This window comes from Ipomoea triloba, chromosome 8 (genome assembly GCF_003576645.1).
Source record: "Ipomoea triloba cultivar NCNSP0323 chromosome 8, ASM357664v1".
Lineage (NCBI taxonomy): Eukaryota > Viridiplantae > Streptophyta > Magnoliopsida > Solanales > Convolvulaceae > Ipomoea > Ipomoea triloba.
This window is the reverse complement of record NC_044923.1, coordinates 6,726,269-6,750,586: the sequence shown is the minus strand read 5'-3', so window position 1 is coordinate 6,750,586 and position 24,318 is coordinate 6,726,269. Positions and strand designations below refer to the sequence as shown.

At 32.4% G+C, this 24,318-nt stretch overlaps 2 protein-coding genes across 2 annotated transcripts; both read right to left on the bottom strand.

The window, feature by feature from the left end:
• Positions 1-1,748: 1,748 nt before the first annotated feature.
• Positions 1,749-3,192, bottom strand: LOC116026875 (probable purine permease 4). Its single transcript, XM_031268301.1, has 2 exons — positions 2,558-3,192; positions 1,749-2,190 (listed from the first exon to the last, which is right to left on the bottom strand). The coding sequence occupies exons 1-2, from the start codon at positions 3,190-3,192 to the stop codon at positions 1,749-1,751; spliced, it is 1,077 nt and encodes a 358-aa protein (XP_031124161.1).
• A 10,110-nt stretch (positions 3,193-13,302) lies between these two features.
• On the bottom strand, positions 13,303-14,510 carry LOC116026874 (probable purine permease 4). The gene is made up of 2 exons (XM_031268299.1): positions 13,867-14,510; positions 13,303-13,723 (listed from the first exon to the last, which is right to left on the bottom strand). The coding sequence occupies exons 1-2, from the start codon at positions 14,508-14,510 to the stop codon at positions 13,303-13,305; spliced, it is 1,065 nt and encodes a 354-aa protein (XP_031124159.1).
• Positions 14,511-24,318: the final 9,808 nt, after the last annotated feature.

The window sequence follows — 24,318 nt, the reverse complement described above, 5'->3', positions numbered from 1 at the left end:
ATATATTCTGCCTTGGGAACTATCGTACGTTACGTTCATAAATTCAATGCCCAACTCGTGGACGGTTTTGACTTGTAGCGCACTATTGCGATGATATTAATTAATGTTATATGCAAATTACAAACATCTTAAATTTTATCAATGATAATAAAGTTTTAATGAAAATAAAAAGGTGTTGATGTATTAAGATTACAATCTTTTGGCCTGAATAAGATTACAATGTTGATCAGTCAATGCATTGACATTGAAGAAAAATAAAGAATTATTTGCTTTTTAATTTTTTTTCCTCATATAATTCAACCCCAAAGAGTAGATATTAAGTAGTAATTCTAATAAGATAAAACAATATATATTTTTCTTAATGAGCAGCAAATACAAATTAAAATATAAGGGAAAATGACATTTAACTTAGTTCATTTATGTACTCACTTTATATGAAAGAAATATTGAATGTCACAAATTTAAGGAAAAATATTGAATTTTGGTCATTTCGATTGCTTTTTCATGTGAAACCTTATTTTAGGTAAGGGCATTTTCTTTTCTTCAATTTTTTTTTCCAGTTTTTTGCGCTAGTTTTTTTCCCATTGATAGTATGAAGTGTTAAATGACAAAAATGATAGTCTGAAATTAAACTTGAAATTAATAATGCTACAAATGGCGATTATCCATTTCCAAATCACAAGCTGAAAAAGCAATGCACTCAAAATATGAACACTAATGCTCAAGCTCATACGTTTCCTTCTTTTTCCAGAAAATATTCTCTTTTTCTGTATTCAAGCCGTTTTGTCCATATATTCTGTCTTGGGAACTATCGTACGTTACGTTCATAAGTTCAATGCCTAACTCGTGGACGGTTTTGACTTGTAACGCACCATTGCGATTTAAATTAGTCAGTGTTAAAAGATATTTAATTAATGTTATATGTAAATTACAAATATCTTAAATAAAAAGGTGTTGTTGTATTAAGATTACAATGTTATAGGGGTGTTGCCTGTATGAGATTACAATGTTGATCAGTTAATGCATTGACAATTGACATCGAAGAAAAATAAAGAATTATTTGCTTTTTAAATTTTTTTCCACATATAATACAACCCCAAAGAGTAGATATTAAGTAGTAATTCTAATAAGATAAAACAATATATATTTTTCTTAATGAACAGCAAATACAAATTAAAATATAAAGGAAAATGACATTTAACTTAGTTGATATATGTACTCACTTTATATGAAGGAAATATTGAATGTCACAAACTTAAAGAAAAATATTGAATTTTGGTAATTTCCATTGCTTTTTCATGTGAAACCTTATTTTAGGGAAGAGCATTTTCTTTTTTTCAATTTTTTTTTTATTTTCTAGTTTTTTGCGCCAGTTTTTTTCCCATTGCCTAAAAATAGGGTTTGACCAGAAAAGTATAGGAAGGATCAAAATTATCTAAAATATGATAGTATGAAGTGTTAAATGACAAAAATGATAGTTTGAGATTAAATTTGAAATTTCCACCAAAGAAAGAGACCTCCTTTGAAATTAACTCTAAAAAATAATAATAAATATAAAACATTAAATTAGAAAAAATTTGAATCAACCATCATTAATCAAATGGGATATAATTAGCAAAGGCAATTATTAATAAAATTTGAGTCTCTTCTGCATTTAATTTTTTCCCTTCCTACAATAGAATATTGTTGTACAGGAATGCAATGCACACGTACGCTAATTATTACGGACTACCGCCGGTCGCCCGGGTTTAGTCACTTTCAGTTCCGATCTCCGGCGGAACTTCCTCAGTGACTCTCTTAGTCTTTACATACATGCCATAGACGTAAGAGGAAAACCCCCATACACAGAGCACGGTGGAGACGGCCTTGCTGCCGCCCATGTGATCTCCGTAGGCCAAGACTCCGGCGATGACGTTGACGGCCATCAGCGCCGTGGAGCAGATCCCGCTCGTCACCGACGTGGTTAAGAACACCATGCCGGCGGTGCCTATGAAGCACAGCTGCCACGTCACCACATTGAGACCCACCGTCATTACGTAGGCTTTGGACCCCAAGTTGAACCCCCCTTGGCTTTCCTTTTTCATGCCGGAGAACCCGCCGTCGATTGCCATCCCCACCGTCGCTAGCACGGTCGCCGCTGCCTGCATCACCACCTGCATTTCCACCACCATGGCGTAGCAGTCCACATTCCTGCACCATTAATTTATACATAGATCCACTAAGTCCACAAAGACTTTAATTTGGAAACCAAATCATCTTTAAATTAAAATTTTGCCATTCTAGGTTACTTCCATTATTAGTTCGATTGATCACTCTAAAATTTTGCTTTAGAGTCTTCTTAAGGTTTGGATCCCATTAAGAATTAGATTATCGGGAGATCTTGACCAATCAGAACTGATAAATTGATCGAAAACTTGTGATTTACTTCTTCTAATGTCTCTTGAGCAAGGGTTCTAGAGACTTAGATTTAATCTGACATAAACTGAGAATTGAAGCGACTCAAGATTTACATCTTTAAATCTTTTTTAAGCTGAAAACATAAATAGCCATTTATTACCTGTATAACTTCTCTACTAGTGGCAAGTAGAGAGCGAACAAGAGGGCGGCTCCGATAGTGCAAAAGAATCCGACGAAATACTTGGCTTTGGTGAGTCCTTCCGGCTTGTCACTGCTGGAATCCAACGCCAGCAAGACGGCGGCGAGGGTTAGAAGAACAACGCAGTTGAGATTAGCGAACGTGATCTTCTGCCTCACGATAATGGCGGACAGAAAGAGAACAAAGACGAGCTGAGACGCCAGAACCAGGGAGGAGGTAGAGACGGGGAGATAGGATGTGCCCCAGGAGATAAGGAGGTTGTTGACGCCGAGCATGAGGCCAATGACGACGGAGAGAGAGACGATCGGGAGGTTGAATCCGGCGAAGGGCCGCCGCTCGGTGGAGCTGAAGGCATAGACGGCGGGGATGAGCAGCGGGAAGCCGGCGCATTGGACCCAAGTGGCTACCCATCGGCTTGATCCGCCATGGACGAAGTAGAATTTGGAAAGCAAGCTCGAAGATACGGAGCCCACCAACAGGAAAACATAGTTCACAATCAAAAGAACCTTGTAATGCATCGTGTCTCTTTCCCTGTTATGTTTTTGATGATGGATACTTTCATCAACCAAAGCCATACTTTCATCAACCAAAACCATTATATTAATGGATGTGATGAACTAAGCAGGCAGTAGGGGATTGAGAGAGAAAAGACTTGAGCAAGAGAGAAGGCGTTAATTGAACATACTCTCTTGTTATATAGACGAGTTTTTTGCATTTTTAGTCCCTCGACTAAAGTGGCACTTGTAGGATTGGTCCACGACTTTCAAACTTTGTAATTTTGGTCCATGACTATTGTTTTTGTTGCAAAAGTGGTCATTCCGGCGCCGGAAAACAAAAATCAACGGATTTTCCGGCAGTTTTTCGCCGGAAAAAAAAATTGACATATTTTCCATCAAATTCTAGCCGGAAAAAAAATTCTCCTTTCAAGTAGGATTAAAATTGATATTTTTAAACAATTAATTTAAGTTAAAACAAATTAATTTCTAAAAATATATGTAGTCAATTTAATTATTTTTTATTTTGGTAAACTAATTAATTTCTAAAAGTATACGAAGCCAAGTTAATCTTAGTAAAATTAAATACAAATTCAAAATTATTTTTACTTTTTCGTTTAAATTTAAATTATATTTACTTTTTAGCCAATTAAGTACAAATTCAATTGTAGTTATGAAACAGTCTACGATTCAAGTTTTCTATAGCATAGTTAAAAAAGTTGTTTCTATGTCTGACTATAAGGAATGGTTTACCATTTCATTGATCATTGATGTAAACGTTTTATGTTATGAATTAGTGAAATAGCTACGTTACCTTCAAAAAAAAAGTACAAATTCAAAATTATTAATACAAATTCAAGATCAACAAAAAATAATATTATTAAGATTACATTTAAACTAAAAAGTAAAAATAATATTTGAATAATTTTGCCCAGTAGTAACATCTGCCAACACAAAGGGGAATTTTTTAGAAATGTCAATTTTGAATAAAAAATAAACTAAATTAATTTTTTAGAAATGTCAATTTTAATCCTACTTGAAACGGGAATTTTTTTTCCGGCGAAAAATTGCCGGAGAATCCGCCGGGTTTTATTTTCCGGCGCCGGAAGGATCATTTTTGTAACAAAAACAATAGTCATGGACCAAAATTGAAAAGTTTGAAAGTCGTGGACCAATCCTGCAAGTGCCACTATAGTCATGGGACTAAAAATGCAAAAAACTCTTATATAGCCTTAGAGCAACTGCTCTTTATTTATATGCTGTTACAATCCGGTTGAAACTAAAAAGCATGTTAAAAGACATAAAAGCCCTTCTTTGAAATTACATTTTCGTCATTTTATCACTCCCGTAAGCTGGAGCGTGAAGGTTTTGAAGGCCCAGCTTATCATGAAATCTGTCAAATAATTGTTTAGGCAAGGCCTTGGTGAAACCATCTGCTCTCTGCTTGTGTGATGGAATGCTTAATAATTTGATGACTCCTTCATGAACGTTTTGTCTCACCACATGACAATCTATCTCTATGTGTTTAGTACGCTCATGGAACACATGGTTTTCTCCTATTGCAATAGCAGAGTTATTATCACAAAATAAGGCAATAGGACCATTGCTACCTGCTCTCAATTAAATCTGCCAACAAGTATAGCAGCCACTAGATTTCACACATTGTGGATGCTAAGGCCCTGTATTCTTGATCTGCCTCGATCTTTAAATGGTAGCTTGTTTCTTAATCTTCCAAGATATGAGAGAATCCCCGAGGTAGATACAATAACTTGTTACAGACTTTCTGGTTTCACTGCAAGTAGCCCAATCTCAGTCAGAAAAACCTTGTAACTTAATGGGGGAGTTTGCAGCATAGAATAGCCCTTTTCCATGTGAGCCCTTTAGATATCTTAGAACTCTCTGGCCTGTTTTCGCATTATGTTTTCGATGATTGAAAGTATGAGGTGATGATAATGGGAGTTGGATACTTTCATCAACCAAAGCCATTATATTTAGGGATGACAATGTGCCCCGTCCCCGACGGGGATGAGGAAAAATTTCGGCAATCGGGGAGGGGGACGGGAAATACATATAATTCCCCGTCGGGGATGGGGATGGGGACGGGGAATACATCCATACGTTTGTATTTTAAGACTTGTTTTTACTTGAATGTGATTCTATATATATATATATATATATATATATATATATATATATATATATATATATATATATATATTATTACAGTGGCATGCAGTACATTACAGATTTACAGTAACATTAATTTAGTGTATGAACTTAGTAACAAACTTAGTAACATTACAGAAATGTTACTAAGTTTATAAGCTTACTGTAATGTTACTATATATATATATATATATATATATATATTATTTTGAAGAATAAGACTTTTTTTTTGAAAACATTTAAGAATAAGACTTAAGTTTCTATTTTTTAAAATTAAAAATTACACTATTTTAAGATTTTGACTAAATTTTGATCGGGGACGGGGATGGGGACTAATTTCAAATCCCCGTCGGGGATGGGGACGGAGACGGGGAGTATACTCCCTGCTAGGGGTGTGCAATTTACCGAAATTTTTCGGTTAACCATTAACCGAACCGAAAAATTCGGTTCGGTTAATGGTTAAAGGAATCTTGAAACTTCGGTGAACGGTTAATTCGGTTCGAAAGGTCGGTTAACCGAATTAACCAACGGTTAATTCGGTTCGAAAGGTCGGTTAACCGAATTAACCGAACGGTTAACCGAATCGAAAGGTCGGTTAACCGAATTAACCGAACGGTTAACCGAATTTTTATATATATAGATAAATAATTAAATATAAATACTAAATACTAATTAGATTGTGGATTTGAAGTTATGGATGTTTGAATATTTGAATTTATGGATGATTTGTATTTTATTTTAATTGGATTTATTATTTTAGGTGTTATTTTTAGAATTTTATATTTTAAGTTTAAAATATTCGGTTAATCGGTTAACCGACCGATTAACCGAAAAAATTTCGGTTCGGTTAATTCGGTAACACATACTTCGGTTCGGTTAACGGTTAAAGGTTTTAAAATTTCGGTTAATTCGGTTCGGTTAAAACGGTTCGATTAACCGAATGCACACCCTTACTCCCTGCCCCGCCCCGTTGCCATCCCTAATTATATTAATGGATGATCGGTTACAATCAATTGATGCATACACAATCTCTCTCTCTCTCTCTCACACACACATATATATATAGCAATGGAAAGCACGTTGTTTTTCTAATTTCCAGTCTCTTTATAATTTTCTTTTTAAATTTTTTTCCAAGTGGGCAAAGGATAAACTATTTTTTGAGTACTAGTATTTTCGTCCATACGATGCACGAAATGGATTTATTATAATAGAATAGGTACTATTTTTTGAGTACTTGTAACTTAATGGGGGAGTTTGCGTACTATTTTTTGAGTACTTGTAACTTAATGGGGGAGTTTGCAGACTATTTTTTGAGTACTTGTAACTTAATGGGGGAGTTTGCAGCATAGAATAGCCCTTTTCCAGGTGAGCCCTTTAGATATCTCAGAACTCTATGCCCTGTTTTCGCATTATGTTTTCGATGATTGAAAGTATGAGGTGATGATAATGGGAGTTGGATACTTTCATCAATCAAAGCCATTATATTAATGGATGATCGGTTACAATTAATTGATGCATACACAATCACACACACACACACATATATAGCAATGGAAAGCGCGTTGCTTTTCAAATTTCCAATCTCTTTATAATTTTCTTTTTAAATTTTTTTTTCAAGTGGGCAAAGGATAAACTATTTTTTGAGTACTAGTATTTTCGCCCCTGCGTTGCACGAAATGGATTTATTATAATAGAATAGTACTATTTTTTGAGTACTTGTAACTTAATGGGGGAGTTTGCGTACTATTTTTTGAGTACTTGTAACTTAATGGGGGAGTTTGCAGACTATTTTTTGAGTACTTGTAACTTAATGGGGGAGTTTGCAGCATAGAATAGCCCTTTTCCAGGTGAGCCCTTTAGATATCTCAGAACTCTATGCCCGGTTTTCGCATTATGTTTTCGATGATTGAAGTATGAGGTGATGATAGTGGGAGTTGGATACTTTCATCAACCAAAGCCATTATATTAATGGATGATCGGTTACAATCAATTGATGCACACACACATATATATATATATATATATAGCAATGGAAAGCGCGTTGCTTTTCAAATTTCCAGTCTCTTTATAATATTTTTTCAAGTGGGCAAAGGATAAACTATTTTTTGAGTACTAGTATTTTCGCCCATGCGTTGCACGAAATGAATTTATTATAATAGAATAGTACTATTTTTTGAGTACTCGTAACTTAATGGGGGAGTTTGCAGCATAAAATAGCCCTTTTCCAAGTGAGCCCTTTAGATATCTCAGAACTCTATGCCCGGTTTTCGCATTATGTTTTCGATGATTGAAAGTATGAGGTGATGATAATGGGAGTTGGATACTTTCATCAACCAAAGCCATTATATTAATGGATAATCGGTTACAATCAATTGATGCACACACATATATATATAGCAATGGAAAGCGCATTGCTTTTCAAATTTCCAATCTCTTTATAATTTTCTTTTAAAATTTTTTTCCAAGTGGGCTAAGGATAAACTATTTTTTGAGTACTAGTATTTTCGCCCATGCGTTGCACGAAATGGATTTATTATAATATTTTAAGAATATTTGGATCAATATACAATTACGTAAATTATAACATCGAATATTATATAGCGCAATAGATGAAATTGGTTTGATCGATTATGTTTCCTGATGTTTTCCTTGCTTGAATTAGAGCAAATAATTGTCCAATTACCTGTGCGATGCATTGATAAATTCTTTATTATATATTTAGATAATAAAAATAAATATGAAATTATAAAAAAAATTCTAATATTAAACGTATACATTTATTTGATTATAATATTAGTGCAAAAATATTACTCAATTAATTGAATAATATATGACTAGTTTGTCTACAACTATCTTTAAAATATCGATATGTAATATGACTTATGTACTTATATTATTACTAAAATAAATATGGGAAAAATGACAAATAATTTAATTATAATTATTATAAAAACAAATTCAACAACCAATATTTAGTTTAATTACCATCATAATTATTATGCAATTATTATAGCAATGGAAAGAGTGTTGCTTTTCAAATTTCCAGTCTCTTTATAATTTTCTTTTTAAAATTTTTTCCTAGTAGGCAAAAGGATAAACTAGTTTAGATAGTCCGTACGTCGTTAACGACCTCAAATCAAGAAAGCTAATAACAGCTTAAATGAAGAAACAAATCACCAATCCCACTAACTTGACTAAAATTGCACTATTTTTAATACTACTATACACTAATACGATCAGCAGAGCAATTTCAATTTGTCTGCACGGACAACTCAATTTGTCAGCCGCTTTATGTGAGTTACACCTAATATGATATGATGGGCTTCTTATGGCACAAAGTGATAGTCATCTCACTTAATAGGCTTTTAAGTCAATGTAATTTATCAAAACGACTATGCCAGCAAAATAATCTATCAATGTTAAAATTTGTGTGTAATTTTATATAATCTATCAATGTTAAAATTTGTGTGTAATTTTGTATAATCTATTATAATATATCAATGTTAAAATTGGTGTGTAATTTTGTGTAATCTATTATAAACTATCCATGTTAAAATTTGTGTGTAATTTTGTATAATCTATCAATGTTAAAATTTGTATGTAATTTTGTATAACCTATTTATTTATTTAAAAAAAAACAAAGACCTATCTTACTTGACTTGTCTATTAAATTAGTTGACAACAGATCTAGTACTTACAAGTAGGATTGGGATGGGATTTTTTGAGTCAAATAGTAAAATTGAAAAAATAAAATAAAATTTAGTATTGAATTATTAATTAAAAAAGATTTAGATACTGGTGTTACGATTGTGGTAATGCAAACGGATTCATGAAAGTTGAAAAAACTTAGATATCGTTTTCATTTTTTTTAGTCACAGTAAAAAGGGTCTTCATAAGGTCTCTTAATGATGATCCGATCTTCATCTTCTCTTATCAGCTAAGGTCTACTAATAAACTTTAGGCTCAGATTCCAAGTGAGATTTAAGCTTCCATATTATTGGTATAGTAAGACTTTAAGGTGATCAATTGAACCAATTGAGCTAAATCGTGTGACACCTTCAATGCTATCGTTGCTATCCGGTTAGGTTATTCTAAGATCTATTTTTGGTATTCTTATTCTTTTCAAAAGCTTACGTCCATTTTGTGCTATAATTATTTACTGTGCCAGTTTCAAATTTTGCAAAGTAAAGCAAACTAGGGTAATTCTTCCTCGTTGGTACAAAAACCATAGTTTTTTCCGACTTTTGGTCATAATTATAGCACAAAATGGACGTAAGAACTAGGGTAATTCTTCCTCGTTGGTACAAAAACCATAGTTTTTTCGACTTTTGGTCATAATTAATCTTAACGATCGTAAATGGACACCCTTACTCCCAACGCCCTATAAATGGGCACCTTTCATGTGTATAACAATATATGTAAATTATGAAGTAGAGGGAAGAATTTAGCCCCAAGAAACCATCTTATTCCTTGTTCTTCTATTAACCAGAAAAGAGAGCATTTCCAAGGATCTTTTTAGAGAGAAGTAGGGAGGGGACCCAAAAGTTCTTTTCTTAAAGGATTAGGGTCCCTTTTATAGGCTTAGATCCGTACTCATATAACGACATACGTATATAGTACTTAGGACCGTATATTCCTTATCACACTTCTACTATCACATAGAATATAGATATAGATATAGATATAGATATGCAAGACCAATGCCCTACCGTTTAAGTAGAACTATAGAGGATCTTAGTCATTATTATGCCCAATAAAATAAAAAAAAATATTCAACACTTAATAATTTAATGACATTGAAATATTTGTCGTGACACTAATCGCTATTGTCTATTCGTAAGACCTACATGTGCTAAAAAGTGATATTACACAAAATCATAATTTACTTAGGGTCCATTTAGAAACCCAAAAATGACTTTTGAAAGTCATTTTTCATATTTTTCTGTGTTTGTGGTATTCAAAGAAAATAATGTCAAAGAAAAATATTTATTGTGATCAATAGCAAAAATGTCCAATTTGATGAAAACTGTCTTCTTAGATTTTTTAGTTGGAAGACATTTTCGAAATTCTCTATTTTCTCATATTTATCTTATTTTTGGTCCCTTTTCAAGTTAATTTTTGAATTATAATTAACACCACTACAATTACCACCGCTACTACAACTACCACCACTAGTAACACCACCACGTCATCACTATCATCACTACTACCTCCACCACCAGCACTTAATGATAATAATAATAATAATAATAATAATAATATTATTATTATTATTATTATTATTATTATTATTATTATTATTATTATAAATAATATATTCCAAAAAATGTAATTTCTTAACTTTCAACTAAAAAATGATAATTTTAATTTATGATGTTCAGCCAAATATTAAAAAATTAAATTATTTTAAAAAATAAGTTATTTTTGAAAAAATTATTTTTCAAGTTTTTAAATAAACTTTTATTGATGACTGTGAATCTTTGAATTTTTCTCATAGAAAAGCCTACCATTATTCTTCAGGAAATAGTGGTCTAGCTAAACTGGTGTCATGTCACTTCAAGGTATGAACAGACAAATAGGTCAATCAAATAAGTCAACATCATTTCATTTGCAGCTCCGAACCTCAATGCATTCTTGTGCTCATTATATATTACATTCTTCATGTAATTATTATATTTATAGAAAAGTTGTTACCTTAATTGTTTTTTGAGGGTATAGTACAAAGGTTGTTACCTAGCTAGACTCGGAATAAAACAAAATAATTACTATTATACATTCGACCATCCACGTAAATGAATACAATTCCATGAAATATAATGGATCGGAGTTACGTTGCCTATTATTACTTATTTAGTGTGATGATTTAGTGTTGTTATTCATCCACGTAATTGAATGCAATTCCAAGAAATATAATAGTGTTGCCTATTGCTACTTGTTTAATGTGATGCAGGTAGTGTTGAATTGGTATTTGAACCATTCACCTAATACAATTAATATAAATGTGAAACATGAATCTACGAATCGTGTAGAGTAAGTTGAGAGTAATATTATATATATTGACAATATGAATATACAAATCGTGAAAAGTAAATCGAAAATAATATTATGTTGGCAGTAGTATGGTTGTATTATCAGTTACTTGTCAAACTCTAACTCTTATAATTCATGCTAATTATTTATAAATAAATCCAATAATTAATCACACGACGCAATCGTTTCCGTTGGTAATAAAATTGGAGTGCATGTATTTATGATTTGATACTCTAAATTAACAATGCTACAAATGGCGATTATCCATTTCCAAATCACATGCTGAAAAAGCAATGGACTCAAAATATGAACACTAATGCTCAAGCTCATACGTTTCCTTCTTTTTCCAGAAATATAATTATTCTCTCTTTTTTGTTTTCAAGCGGTTTTGTCCATATATTCTGCCTTGGGAACTATCATACGTTACGTTCATAAGTTCAATGTCCAACTCGTGGACGGTTTTGACTTGTAACGCGCACCATTGCGATTTAAATTAGTCAGTGTTAAAAGATATTTAATTAATGTTATATGCAAATTACAAATATCTTAAATTTTATCAATGATAATAAAGTTCTAATGAAAATAAAAAGGTGTTGCTGTAATAAGATTACAATGTTATAAGGGTCTGGCCTGAATGAGATGAAATGGTTTCTTTCAACTTAACAAGAGGTAAAACTTGTAACGAGTGTTTTGTCACCTTTAAAGTTCTACCTGATAAAAACATGATTAGTTTCAATATGTGGTTGTAGTAATTGACGAGAAAACATAGAAAAAAAAATGGAGTATAGTGTTAACTTATACATTGTATTTTTTTTTTGAATAAATTTCAATTCTGGTCCCCTAACTATTATACATAAATCACATTTCGTCATTGACTATTAAAATTTTCTAATTAGATGCATGACTATATAATATGTATCACATTTGATTTTACCGTCTAATTTATTCTTGGTTGATATGTAGCGAGATTAATTATCAACATGATTATATTCTTGATGCAAACAATAATTGTTTAATACAACTTTTTTTTAATCAAAACAATGACATAATTTTTAAACTTATACAAATATACAATGTGAAACAATTACCCAACAAATTAATAAACAGGTCATATTATGTTCTTCTAGTAAATTTATTCCTTAATTAACATTCATTATTATTGTATTAAATATTTGATTATTGCTTAATTTCTTTTTTAACTTATGATGATGAAGTGATTGAAGTCAATGCATTGACATCGAAGAAAAATAAAGAATTATTGGCTTTTTAAAATTTTTTCCTCATATAATGCAACCCCAAAGAGTAGATATTAAGTAGTAATTCTAATAAGATAAAACAACATATATTTTTTCTTAATGAACAGAAAATACAAATTAAAACATAAAGGAAAATGACATTTAACTTAGTTCATTTATGCACTCACTTTATATGAAGGAAAAATATTGAATGTCACAAACTTAAGGAAAAATATTGAATATAACACTTTTGGTCATTTCGATTGTTTTTTCATGTGAAATCTTATTTTAGGTAAGAGCATTTTCTTTTCTTCAAATTTTTTATTTTTCAGTTTTTTGTGCTAGTTTTTTTTTTCCCATTGCTTAAAACAGGGTTTCACCAGAAAAGTATCCGAAGGACCAAAAGTATCCATGATAGTATGGACTATATGGAGTGTTAAATGACAAAAATGATAGTCTGAAATTAAATTTGAAATTGCCTGCCACCAAAGAAAGAGACCTACGTTGGAATTAACTCTAAAAAAATTAATAAATATAAAACATTAAATTAGAAAAATTTTGAATCAACCATCATTAATCAAATGGGATATAATCAGCAAAGGCAATTATTAATAAAATTTGAGTATCTTATGTATTTAATTTTTTCCCCTACAATAGAATATTGTTGTACAGGAATGCAATGCACACCAGCACACGCTAATAATTACGGACTACCTCTTATTATTTCCTGTACTATACTCCCGCCGGTCGCCGTCCTCCGCCGCGCCGGGGTTTAGTCACTTTAAGTTCCGATCGCCGGCGGCACTCTCTTGGTCTTTACATACATGCCATAGACGTAGGATGAAAACCCCCATACGCAGAGTACGGTGGAGACGGCCTTGCTGCCGCCCATGTGATCTCCGTACGCCAAGACTCCGGCGATGACGTTGACGGCCATCAGCGCCGTGGAGCAGATCCCGCTCGTCACCGACGTGGTTAAGAACACCATGCCGGCGGTGCCCATGAAGCAGAGCTGCCACGTCACCACATTGACAGCCACCGTAATTGCGTAGGCTTTGGACCCCAAGTCGAACCCCCCTTGGCTTTCCTTTTTCATGCCGGAAAACTCGCCGTCGATTGCCATCCCCACTGTGGCTAGGACGGTCGCCGCCGCCTGCATCACCACCTGCATTTCCACCACCATGGCGTAGCAGTCCACATTCCTGCACCACTTGCCCAACATTAATTTATTTATAGATTAAAAATTTGGAAAGACTTTAATTTGGAAACCAAATCATCTTTAAATTAAACATTAAGGCAAGAGGTCAGAACTTTAAAAAAAAAAAAAAATGCCATGGATGATTACCTGTATAACTTCTCTACTAGTGGCAAGTAGAGAGCGAACAACAAGGCGGCTCCGATAGTGCAAAAGAATCCGACGAAATACTTTCCTTTGGTGAGTCCTTCCGGCTTGTCACTGCTGGAATCCAACGCCAGCAAGACGGCGGCGAGGGTTAGAAGAACAACGCAGTTGAGATTAGCGAACGTGATCTTCTGCCTCACGATAATGGCGGACAGAAAGAGAACAAAGACAAGCTGAGACGCCAAAACCAAGGAGCTGGTGGAGACCGGGAGATAGGATGTGCCCCAGGAGATAAGGAGGTTGTTAACGCCGAGCATGAGGCCAATAACGACGGAGAGGGAGAAGATCCGGAGGTTGAATCCGGCGAAGGGCCGCCGCTCGGCGGAGCTGAAGGCGTAGACGGCGGGGATGAGCAGCGGGAAGCCGGCGCATTGGACCCAAGTGGCTACCCATCGGCTCGATCCGCCATGGACGAAGTAGAATTTGGAAAGCAAGCTCGAAGATACTGAGCCGACCAACAGGAAAACATAGTTCACAATCAAAAGAACCTTGTAATGCTTCGTGTCTGTTTTCGCATTACGTTTTTGGTGATTCAAAGTATGAGGTGATGATAATGGGAGTTGGATACTTTCATCAACCAAAGCCATTATATTAATAGGATACAATCAATTGATGATATATGCATACACAATCACAACACACATATATATAGCAATGGAAAGAGCTAGGCGTTGCTTTTCAAATTTTTTTTAATTTTCTTTTTTATTATTTTCCTGGCCGACAAAGTATAAACTAATTTAAATTGTTCGTAACTGACGGACTTTACTCAAGAAAGCTAATATCAATTTCAATGGAGAACGCCGACAAAGTATAAACTAATTTAAATTGTCCGTAACTTACGGACTTTACTCAAGAAAGCTAATATCAGTTTCAATGGAGAACGCCGACAAAGTATAAACTAATTTAAATTGTCCGTAACTGACGGACTTTACTCAAGACAGCTAATAACCGTTTCAATGGAGAATCAATCACATATCCCACTAATTTAATTAAAGTTGTCACATTTTTCATACTGCACTAATAAGGTCGCAGAGCAATTTCAATTTGTCGGTACGGACAGTTCAATTTCTCAGCGGCTTTATGTAAATTACACATAATATGGTGGGCTCCTTATGGGCAAAACATTAGTCCTCTCACCTAATAGACTTTTGAGTCAATGTGATTTATTAAAACCATGCCGGCCAGCAAAATAATCCACCAATGTTAAAATTTGTGTGTAATTTTGTATAATTTTATTTATTTATTTTTTAAAATAAATAAATCACAAACCTATTTTACTTGACTTGTCTAATAGATTAGTTGACAACAGATCTAGTACTTACCAGTAGGATTGGGATGGGATTTTTTGAGTCAAATAGTAAAATTGAATAAAATTTTAAAATTTAAGATTAAATTGTTATTAATTAAAAAAGATTTAGATATAGGTGTTACGATTGTGGTAATGCAAACGGATTCATGAGAGTCGAAAAATCTTGTCTTTATCATACCTATTGTTTTTTTTTCTTTTTCTTTTGGAGTCAGAGAGTGTACCTTTATCTACAAAGGGTCTTCATCATAAGATCTTCTAATGACTCGATCTTCATCTTCTCTTATTAACTAAGGTCTACTATAAATTTTAAGCTCAGGTTCTCAGTGAGATTTGAGCTTCCATATTGTCGTTAAAGTAAAACTTTCAGGGTGATCGATTAAACTAATTGAGTTAAACCGCATGACACCTCTTACACTATTGCCATCCCATTAGGTTAATCCAAGATCTATTTTTGGTATTCTTATTCTTTTCAAAAGCTTACGTCCATTTTGTGCTATAATTATTTACTGCGTCAGTTTCAAATTTTGCCTGAATTAGCACTATTTTCCTTTCAATAATATATAAAATTTTGAATTTTTTCAGAGAAAAATCTTTAAATTATTACAAAGATCTAATTTTTTATCCGAAGTAATTCTTTAGGCTCCTTTAATTTAATTCTATTATGTGTAAGTTGTTGCCTTTTGATGGTTTTGTCAAAATCGGGTCTACCATAAACCAGGTATAGAGATACATAACAGGGTAGGAAAATATTAGTATTATTGCTCGCGACACTAAACTCAAAAGAGGGCATACAAAACTTGAGATACTAGCCCAAATAATAAATAGATAAGGGATGGACTATAAGAATAATGTATGGGTTGAAGGTTAGGAACCCATACCACTGGACCAGCAGGGGAATTAAGTGATCCAAGGGATGATCCTTAGGGGGTGTTTGGTTCAGGTCATCTGAAATTACCTAGGTAATCTGAGTCTGGTAATGCTATATTACCTTGTTTGGTTCAAGTTATGAGATTACCTGGTAATGTTATATTACCTCAAAGCTGATGTCATGGTAATGTTTTAAGGTAATATGATTACTCTCATTTTCTTAAGTAATCTTATATTACCTTGAATTATTCCAACTTTACCATTGTTAACTAATCATTATATAATAATAATAATAATAATAATAATAATAATAATTATCAATATATGTTTATGTAATCAAATATACATATGTGTATATTTATATATTTATTTTTTTAATAATTAAGCATTGATACACACACACAATGATTTAACGACATTTCAATAATTTTCTGGACGAAGGACCAAAACTGGTCTTGGCTCGATAATACTAGGACCAAATGAGGATGTTTTGATAAAAATGACTAAAAGTAGATTGTCACCTATAAATCTAGGACCAAAACTGAAATTAACTCATTAATTTATATATCTATGATTAATTTTACACTTTCTATTATAAGTATTACATTTTCATCTACACCGAATTCGTCTCACAAGAAAGTCAACCCTGTATTATAATATTATGTGTTATAATCATTGCTTCAAACAAAAACATAAAACTAAAATTGAAGTTTTTTTTTTTTGGTAAATTTACGGGGTCTTTCTCTGTCCGTTTAACGGTTCAGGTCCACCCACGCTCGCTCCGGGAGGCACGGGAGCTGGCCCAGGGGAATCGTCACTTGTGGAACTAAAATTGAAGATGGCTAAAGCTTAAAGAATACAAACCTGAAGCTCACACATCTCTACAACATATATTGGTGTTAACACCTAAGTACAGTTACATTTATTAATAACTATTCATTAATAAATTAATTTGTTACACTTTTTCTTTTTATAATAAATTCTGTTACTTGGCTCTCGTCGCCGGCCAACATACTTTAGTTTATGATTTCAACAAAAATCGTTGGTGTTTTCTTTCTGAAATGGAAAGAACATGACTATTTAGTTATATTATTAAATAAATGGTTAGTTGATCTGAAAAGAAAGATCTGTTTCACTATTTTGAAATCTCTTACGGTTTTTTTTTTCTTTTTTGCATGATTAAATCATAATAGGATGTGAATGCTTTCTTTATAATTCCAAAATAAGTAAGGGGTGTGGTGCAGTTCTCGTGTGATTTGTAAAATATTATATCAAAAAAGAGTTAATATTATATCAAAAAAGAGTTTAGGCCTAGTACTTTCCTCTTATGCAGTGTTTGTGTGTTTTCCTCATCATCTAAAAAAAAGAGTTAATATTTGTGTGAGACTGTCCGGATCCTTATCCGTAAAACAGATCGGGTCAATATGCAAATATATTATTTATACTAACCAATGTAATACTAAATTAAGAATAAAATGTTGGTTACTTATAAGTAAAACACGTAATATTTTTACATCAAGATATAAAAATATTACATTTTTCTTCAAAAGTATTACATTTTTTCTTCAAAGTATTACATTTTTTATAAATAATAAACATTTTATTCTTATTCAGTATTACACTATTACATTTACTAATATAAGTATTACAGTTCATCTTAACTCACCCGCTTGGTCTCACACAAATTTTTGTCAAAAAATAATTAAGGAAAATTTATGAAATAGATAGACGCGAACTGAACAAATTAGCAATACACGTGGATAAACAATACTAGAGATCACATGCAAATTGTTTTTTTTTTTTTGAAAGATATCACATGCAAATTGTTTGTAACTTGTTTTTGACATCGTAGATTCCTAGTACGTATTTGCTTTTGATTTCGGGCAGCATGCTTGGTTCGCTGAAAATCGTGTTTCAAGAAATTTTTTTTCCTTGAATTAGGGAAAACTGACCGTTCATGAAAAACATAATTTTTCTCAAAAATATGGAAAATATTTTCTATGGCCACCCTTGGTATTTTATTTTCTATGAAAAATGTTATCCATGAAAAACAAGTAGGAGAATTATGTACTCATTAACTTTTCTTAATTACCATTATTATTATTATTATTATTATTATTGTGTAGGAGGTATAATTTATATAATTGTATATCAATTCAAATATTCTTAAAATATTATAACAAATCCATTCCGTACAACGCATGGGCGAAAATACTAATTTATTATTAAAACATTATTGTTTCAAAGTGCAAGTTGTAGGTTGAAAATACCTAAATTAAACTTAATTCCCTCTTGCAATTGGTATGTAGTGGTATATGATGGGGAGATGATGATGTGCTACTAAGTCTATGGGAGCCTTTCGGCTTATTGAGGATCAAATGATTGTGAATGATCATGCGATCAACAGTGCAGCTGCATTACATATATATGGCAGATCAACTTTCAGAAGGATATATATTTGTGTGGGGACAAATCTGGATTTTACCCCTTCACACTATATACATAAGGCAATGCATGCATTGGTCCTGCCCTGGATTCATGATGAGGATTATAGGCATCACATGCAATGGGGTGTAAATGCAGGCCGTTACATAAATATTTTTTACCTTTATCTGTTTGCATGCATGGTTTCAAACCATGAAATATGAATAGAGAGTACATTATATTTTTAATGTACTTTTGGGGTGTAAATGCAAGCCGTTACATAAATTTCTTTGACCTTTGTTTGTTACATTGCATGGTTTCAGTGAAACATGAATAGAGGGTACATTATATTTTTAATGTACTTTTGGGGTGTAAATGCAGACCGTTTCATAAATTTCTTCGACCTTTATCTGTTACATTGCATGGTTTCAGTGAAACATGAATAGATAGTACATTATATTTTTAATATATTAAAAGTACATTACTGAATGATCATTCTTTCATATATAGTATACAAAAAATATATTTTCAGTATTTAAATAATGTACTTTCAATGAATACGTACAATATACATTTTTAATATACTAAAAGTAAATTCCTTATGTATTGAATGTAAATTATTTGATAGTGTACAAAATATTGTACTTTTAGTACTTAAATAATATACTTTCAAATAATATAATTTACTTTATGTATACAAATAGTGTACTTAAGCTTTTTATTTTGCAATTCATACTGTGTGGATCATGATCCATAGAGTAATGATCTTGTTACATGCATGTGGCCGGGTTGATCCGCGGGCTTGCGGATTAGCTTAAAATTAAAATAATTTTCTTTTAAAAATATACTTATATTACGTTATTACATTGTGTGTGTCTATATATATATATATATATATATATATATATATATATGAAAAACATATGATGCATGTTTTAATATTTTATTCATAAATAGGTTGTATAGTTCTAATTTTTTTATACTAAAATATTAAATTTATATTTATATTACATAGAGTACAATAAACAATAATGTATAATATGAATATATTATTTAAAACATGAATATTTTAGAAATATTTGCATGTACGAATGACTTACAACCTTTTAATTTTTTTTTAAATAAAAATTTTATTTTAAATATTAAGCAACCTGTGAGGCCCACTTCCTAACGAGCCAAAAATTTTAACGCTAATATTTCTCATTATGGGGCAAGTAAGCAAGTTAAGGCCAACCTACGGGTCTAAACCCACTTGGATAAGTTGACAAATGCATGCATCTATTGCTATTCCTTTAGTTTCAACAACTTTGCCACAAATGTTAAGAAGATTCATCATCTTACATACTTCTAAATGAGGGACTATTGAAAGGAAAAAGAAAGGGGAAATATTATCCACATTTTACAATTGACCAATAATAATTAGTATCCAAATAGAAAACAAAAAGTTTTGTTTTTTGTTTCCTCAATTATATATTGATCATGAATTGCCGTGGTTGTTTTGGTCTCTTGTTATTACTTATTACATATTAGACGAATATATATGTTATATGATTCGTAATTGCTATAAATTATTATTAAATTAAAATGTTCTAAAATTCTTGTGAAAAAAATCTTTTGTAGACTAATGCCCAACCGTTATTGTTCTAAGCTTCACCATGCATTGAGTTCTTATACTTAGCTCAAATTCATAGTCTATGTAGTATGGAACCATGAAATATGAAAATATCAATTACAAAAAATGTAGGAAAAGAAATGTGAGATAAATGTAAGAATATTAAAATATATAAATATATAGAAAATAATTATAAATATTTGTCTTAAATATATATAAATATTATTTATCTACTAGACTACTTAGTTTTAATTTATGATTAAAAGTAATACATTATTAATCACTTAATCTTCATATATTAATTGTAATTACAATGCATGATAATAACTAGAGTTGTCAAAACAGATTTTACCCGCGGGCTCACTCCGCCCTAATTAGTTATGTTCGTTGTTAATTTTATTCTAATTATCCCATTTTATGGAGCGCCTAGTATAAAAAAGGGGGTCATATTTAAATGTTGATATGTAATTCTCCAATGTCACTGCCACTATTGCACTGTTTTGGAGACTTAGAGAATCACAATCTAAGGGGTGTTTGGTTGGATGGAAAATCTTTTCCATGAAGTGGAGGAAAATGTGTTTTTCCATTGTTTGGTTATGATGGAAAATGTTTTCTATTGGAACTTGAGTTCCCAAAAGTGAAGGAAAACAAATTCTTAGTTAGAATGTGGTATTTTGTTTTCCATGGGGTTTGGGAAGAAAGTATTGAGCAAGTAGACTATTTTACCCTCATCAATAATAATATAATATATTATCACTATTAATTGTTAAGGGCATATTGGTCTTGATATTCATAATTCTTTACCATTCCAAATCCAACCAAACAATGGAATTCATATTATATTCCCATTAATTTCTTTTCTACCAACTAAACAATGGAATCTATTTTCCTAATAATTTGTTTTCCATGAAATTTAGATACCATTTCCTTCAAATTTTTTCCATCGAACTAAACGGGGTGTAATATTTGGCTGGAAATGAATGTGAAGGATTGAAGGATAAGCCTATGTCAAGACTAAATGGGCCATGCTTTCGGTATAGAAAGCCCAAAATGTTCACGCTCTTGTATCAACTTGCAAAATACTCCTACCACATTTTATGTATCTGATTTGACTACTAAGACTTGACTAAAGTTATTTTTAATTCAAATTTTATAACGTTAAGTTTAGTATTAGTATATAAAATTTATATATTTAGAAATTACATTAAAAATATTATTAAACACAAAAAATCAAATTTAATTTTTTTTTAGATACAAAAGAAAATAAGCAAAGAATAAAAAGGTGATTTAACCAATAAATGATAAACATTACAAGTAAAATGAGGCAGAGAGAACAATAAATTAGTGATTACACTTTCAAAAGCAAAATTTTCATTAATCCAGTTGGGATTTTATATTTATATTCATTTTTTAATGAGAGAAACCTACTATAAATATTTGCAATTATTATACTATGCACCATAGGCGAATGACATAAGCTACATTTTTTGTTATTTGATTGCAAAGAGGGAATTATGCTGAAAATGAATTGTAATTCTGTGGCAAAGGAATAAGGTGTAAATAAAGTAAGAACTCAAATTTCATTGTTTGGTAGACAGAAATATAATTACTAGGAATTTCAATTATATTGTTTGGTATATATGAAATTGAAATAGATTAAGTAGTATAAAGAATAAAATGTCTGTGTAATTGCAATTCGTAGGGAAAGATGTTGGATTATTAGGGAATTGAAAACAATTTGGTACTTATAGTCCAAAATAAATTACAATTTCTAAGGGGAGGTGAGATTTGCAATTGCTCAAATTTGAGGAACTGTAATTCAATTGAATTGCAATTCCTCTCAACTAAACTCTAGAATTTTTCACTTTTTGAAATTAATGAGAAATGAATTGCAATTCCTCTTTACCAAACATGCCATAAAGGTTTATTTTTAATGAATGCTCACTTTTTGAATGTTCATTATTTGTGTACTGAATGTTCATTAGTTGGTATCCTACCAAATAATAAACTTTTAGTCCCCAGATAATGAACTTTCAGTATATTAAAAATGAATATTTATTCATGATTCACGATATAATTTGTCAATTATTTTATATTCACAAATATAGGATAAGTAAATTGTACTAAGAATACCTTGTACGACATGCTAAATTGAGAAAGTATTGACAAGAATACGGGAATTGTATCATTACATGATAGTCACATAATGTATTTTGATTCTATTGTAAAGAATGAAAAATGTGGATTGGATGGGGTTTAATTCTTGTCACGAATATGGTGGTTTATGTTTGAGATAGACTTCTTGTGTACAGAAGTGTACAGTTTGGTGTTAAGTTTTAAATTTAGTAGTGTTGTAAAAATCGGTCTAGGCAGCCGCCTAGGCGCTAGGCACCCCTAGGCCGAGGTGATTTTAGTCCGAGGCGGCTTTTAGTCGGCCGACCGACTAACTTGGTCGGGTGATTTATTTATTTTTACTTGCTCGGCTACTCCTCTTCTATATTTTTCTAACCATGTACTCAACTAACCATCTAACATAGGTAGTTGACTAGTACGATATACTTGAATTACTCGGCTGCATAGGCGCTAAGCGTCCGACTAGCGCCTTCTGTAACATTGAAATTTAAATTGATTTGATTTACATTTTCTTTTTTATCGGTAGGGACTAGGGAGGAGAAGCCCCGCTAGACTTAATCTGTCACTCTTCGAGCAGTCGGGGTCCCAAGAAAATTCTCAACAATAATCTCATTCACCCCATCTGGAGTTTGAGACCAAATGGTCCTCCCATGGTTTTCCCATCTAGTCTCTGCATTCCTTAATGATATTGGCAATAGGGCTCGAAACTACATCGCTCCAATTCTATTGTGGAAGCCATTCCACAACTTTAGAGGCATAAAACTCAACCTCTAGAGGCCGCAACACAGCTTGCGGAAAGCCGGACCCAGGCATCGCGGGCGAAATTAGCCGAAGCAATCACGGGTTGTAGAGTATCGGAAAGGCTTCCTAAGAGGGCACTTAGGATAATATTATCCTGACGAAGCCATGTGGCGTAATCCGGGTTAGCCACAGTTTGTGCTTGATCAGTGTAGGCGTAATCCGGGTTAGCCACAGTTTGTGCTTGATCAGTGTAGCGAGCCGGGGCCATAGCCACAGTTTGTGCTTGATCAGTGTAGCGAGCCGGGGCCACAACCGAGCCGGTGATGTAGCCCACGAGATCTAAACCAATTAGCGTAGATTCAACCTGCTTTTCCAAATTAAGAAATTGGAGGAGGTTAGACGAATGGGAAAATGCGTTGTGGCGTGAATAAGAACAACTGCATTTTGGGGGCGTAATCCGGGTTAGCCACAGTTTGTGCTTGATCAGTGTAGCGAGCCGGGGCCACAACCGAGCCGGTGATGTAGCCCACGAGATCTAAACCAATTAGCGTAGATTCAACATGCTTTTTCCAAATTAAGAAATTGGAGGAGGTTAGACGAATGGGAAAATGCGTTGTGGCGTGAATAAGAACAACTGCATTTTGGGGAACAACCGCCATAGTTTGTGTTGCAATGAGTTCGGAAGCATGACAAGAAGAGGAGAAAAAGAAAAAAAAATAATAATATTTCTCGCTAGAGTGATGGCTTTGATACCATGTAGGAACTCAGAACAGGACAAATATTATTGACATCAGGAAGCAATTATATACACAGTACAAAGCACAAGAAGTGGAAACAAACTAACAGAAACAAAAGAATAGGTAAACAAGCAACCACAGACTAAGGCCTAACAGGAGAATGAGTTTATGGACTCTAGGATATAATCTGGAAAAATTGGAAATTAATTATATATAGATAATGAATGAAAATTGTGATTTCTTTTAATGCAGTAACTATAACCAGTCGTTTTATTGTGGACCACGGTCCAAAATGGGGCCGTTTCTTTATTCAAGGGTAAAGACACGGCCGCCACTACATCTTAACGAAGTCTGTATTTTTGGTGTGTTAATTATAAAATGAAACTACATTGATCTAAAATGAAACTATCTTACATATTGTTTTTTATATTATCAAATGAAGCTGTAATTGAATTAAAATGAAACTGTAATTGTGTTGAAATAAAACTGTAATGTATAAAAAATTAAATTGAATATGTTATACAAACATAATTACTTTATGCAGAACCACAAGGACAACTGTAATATTTCTT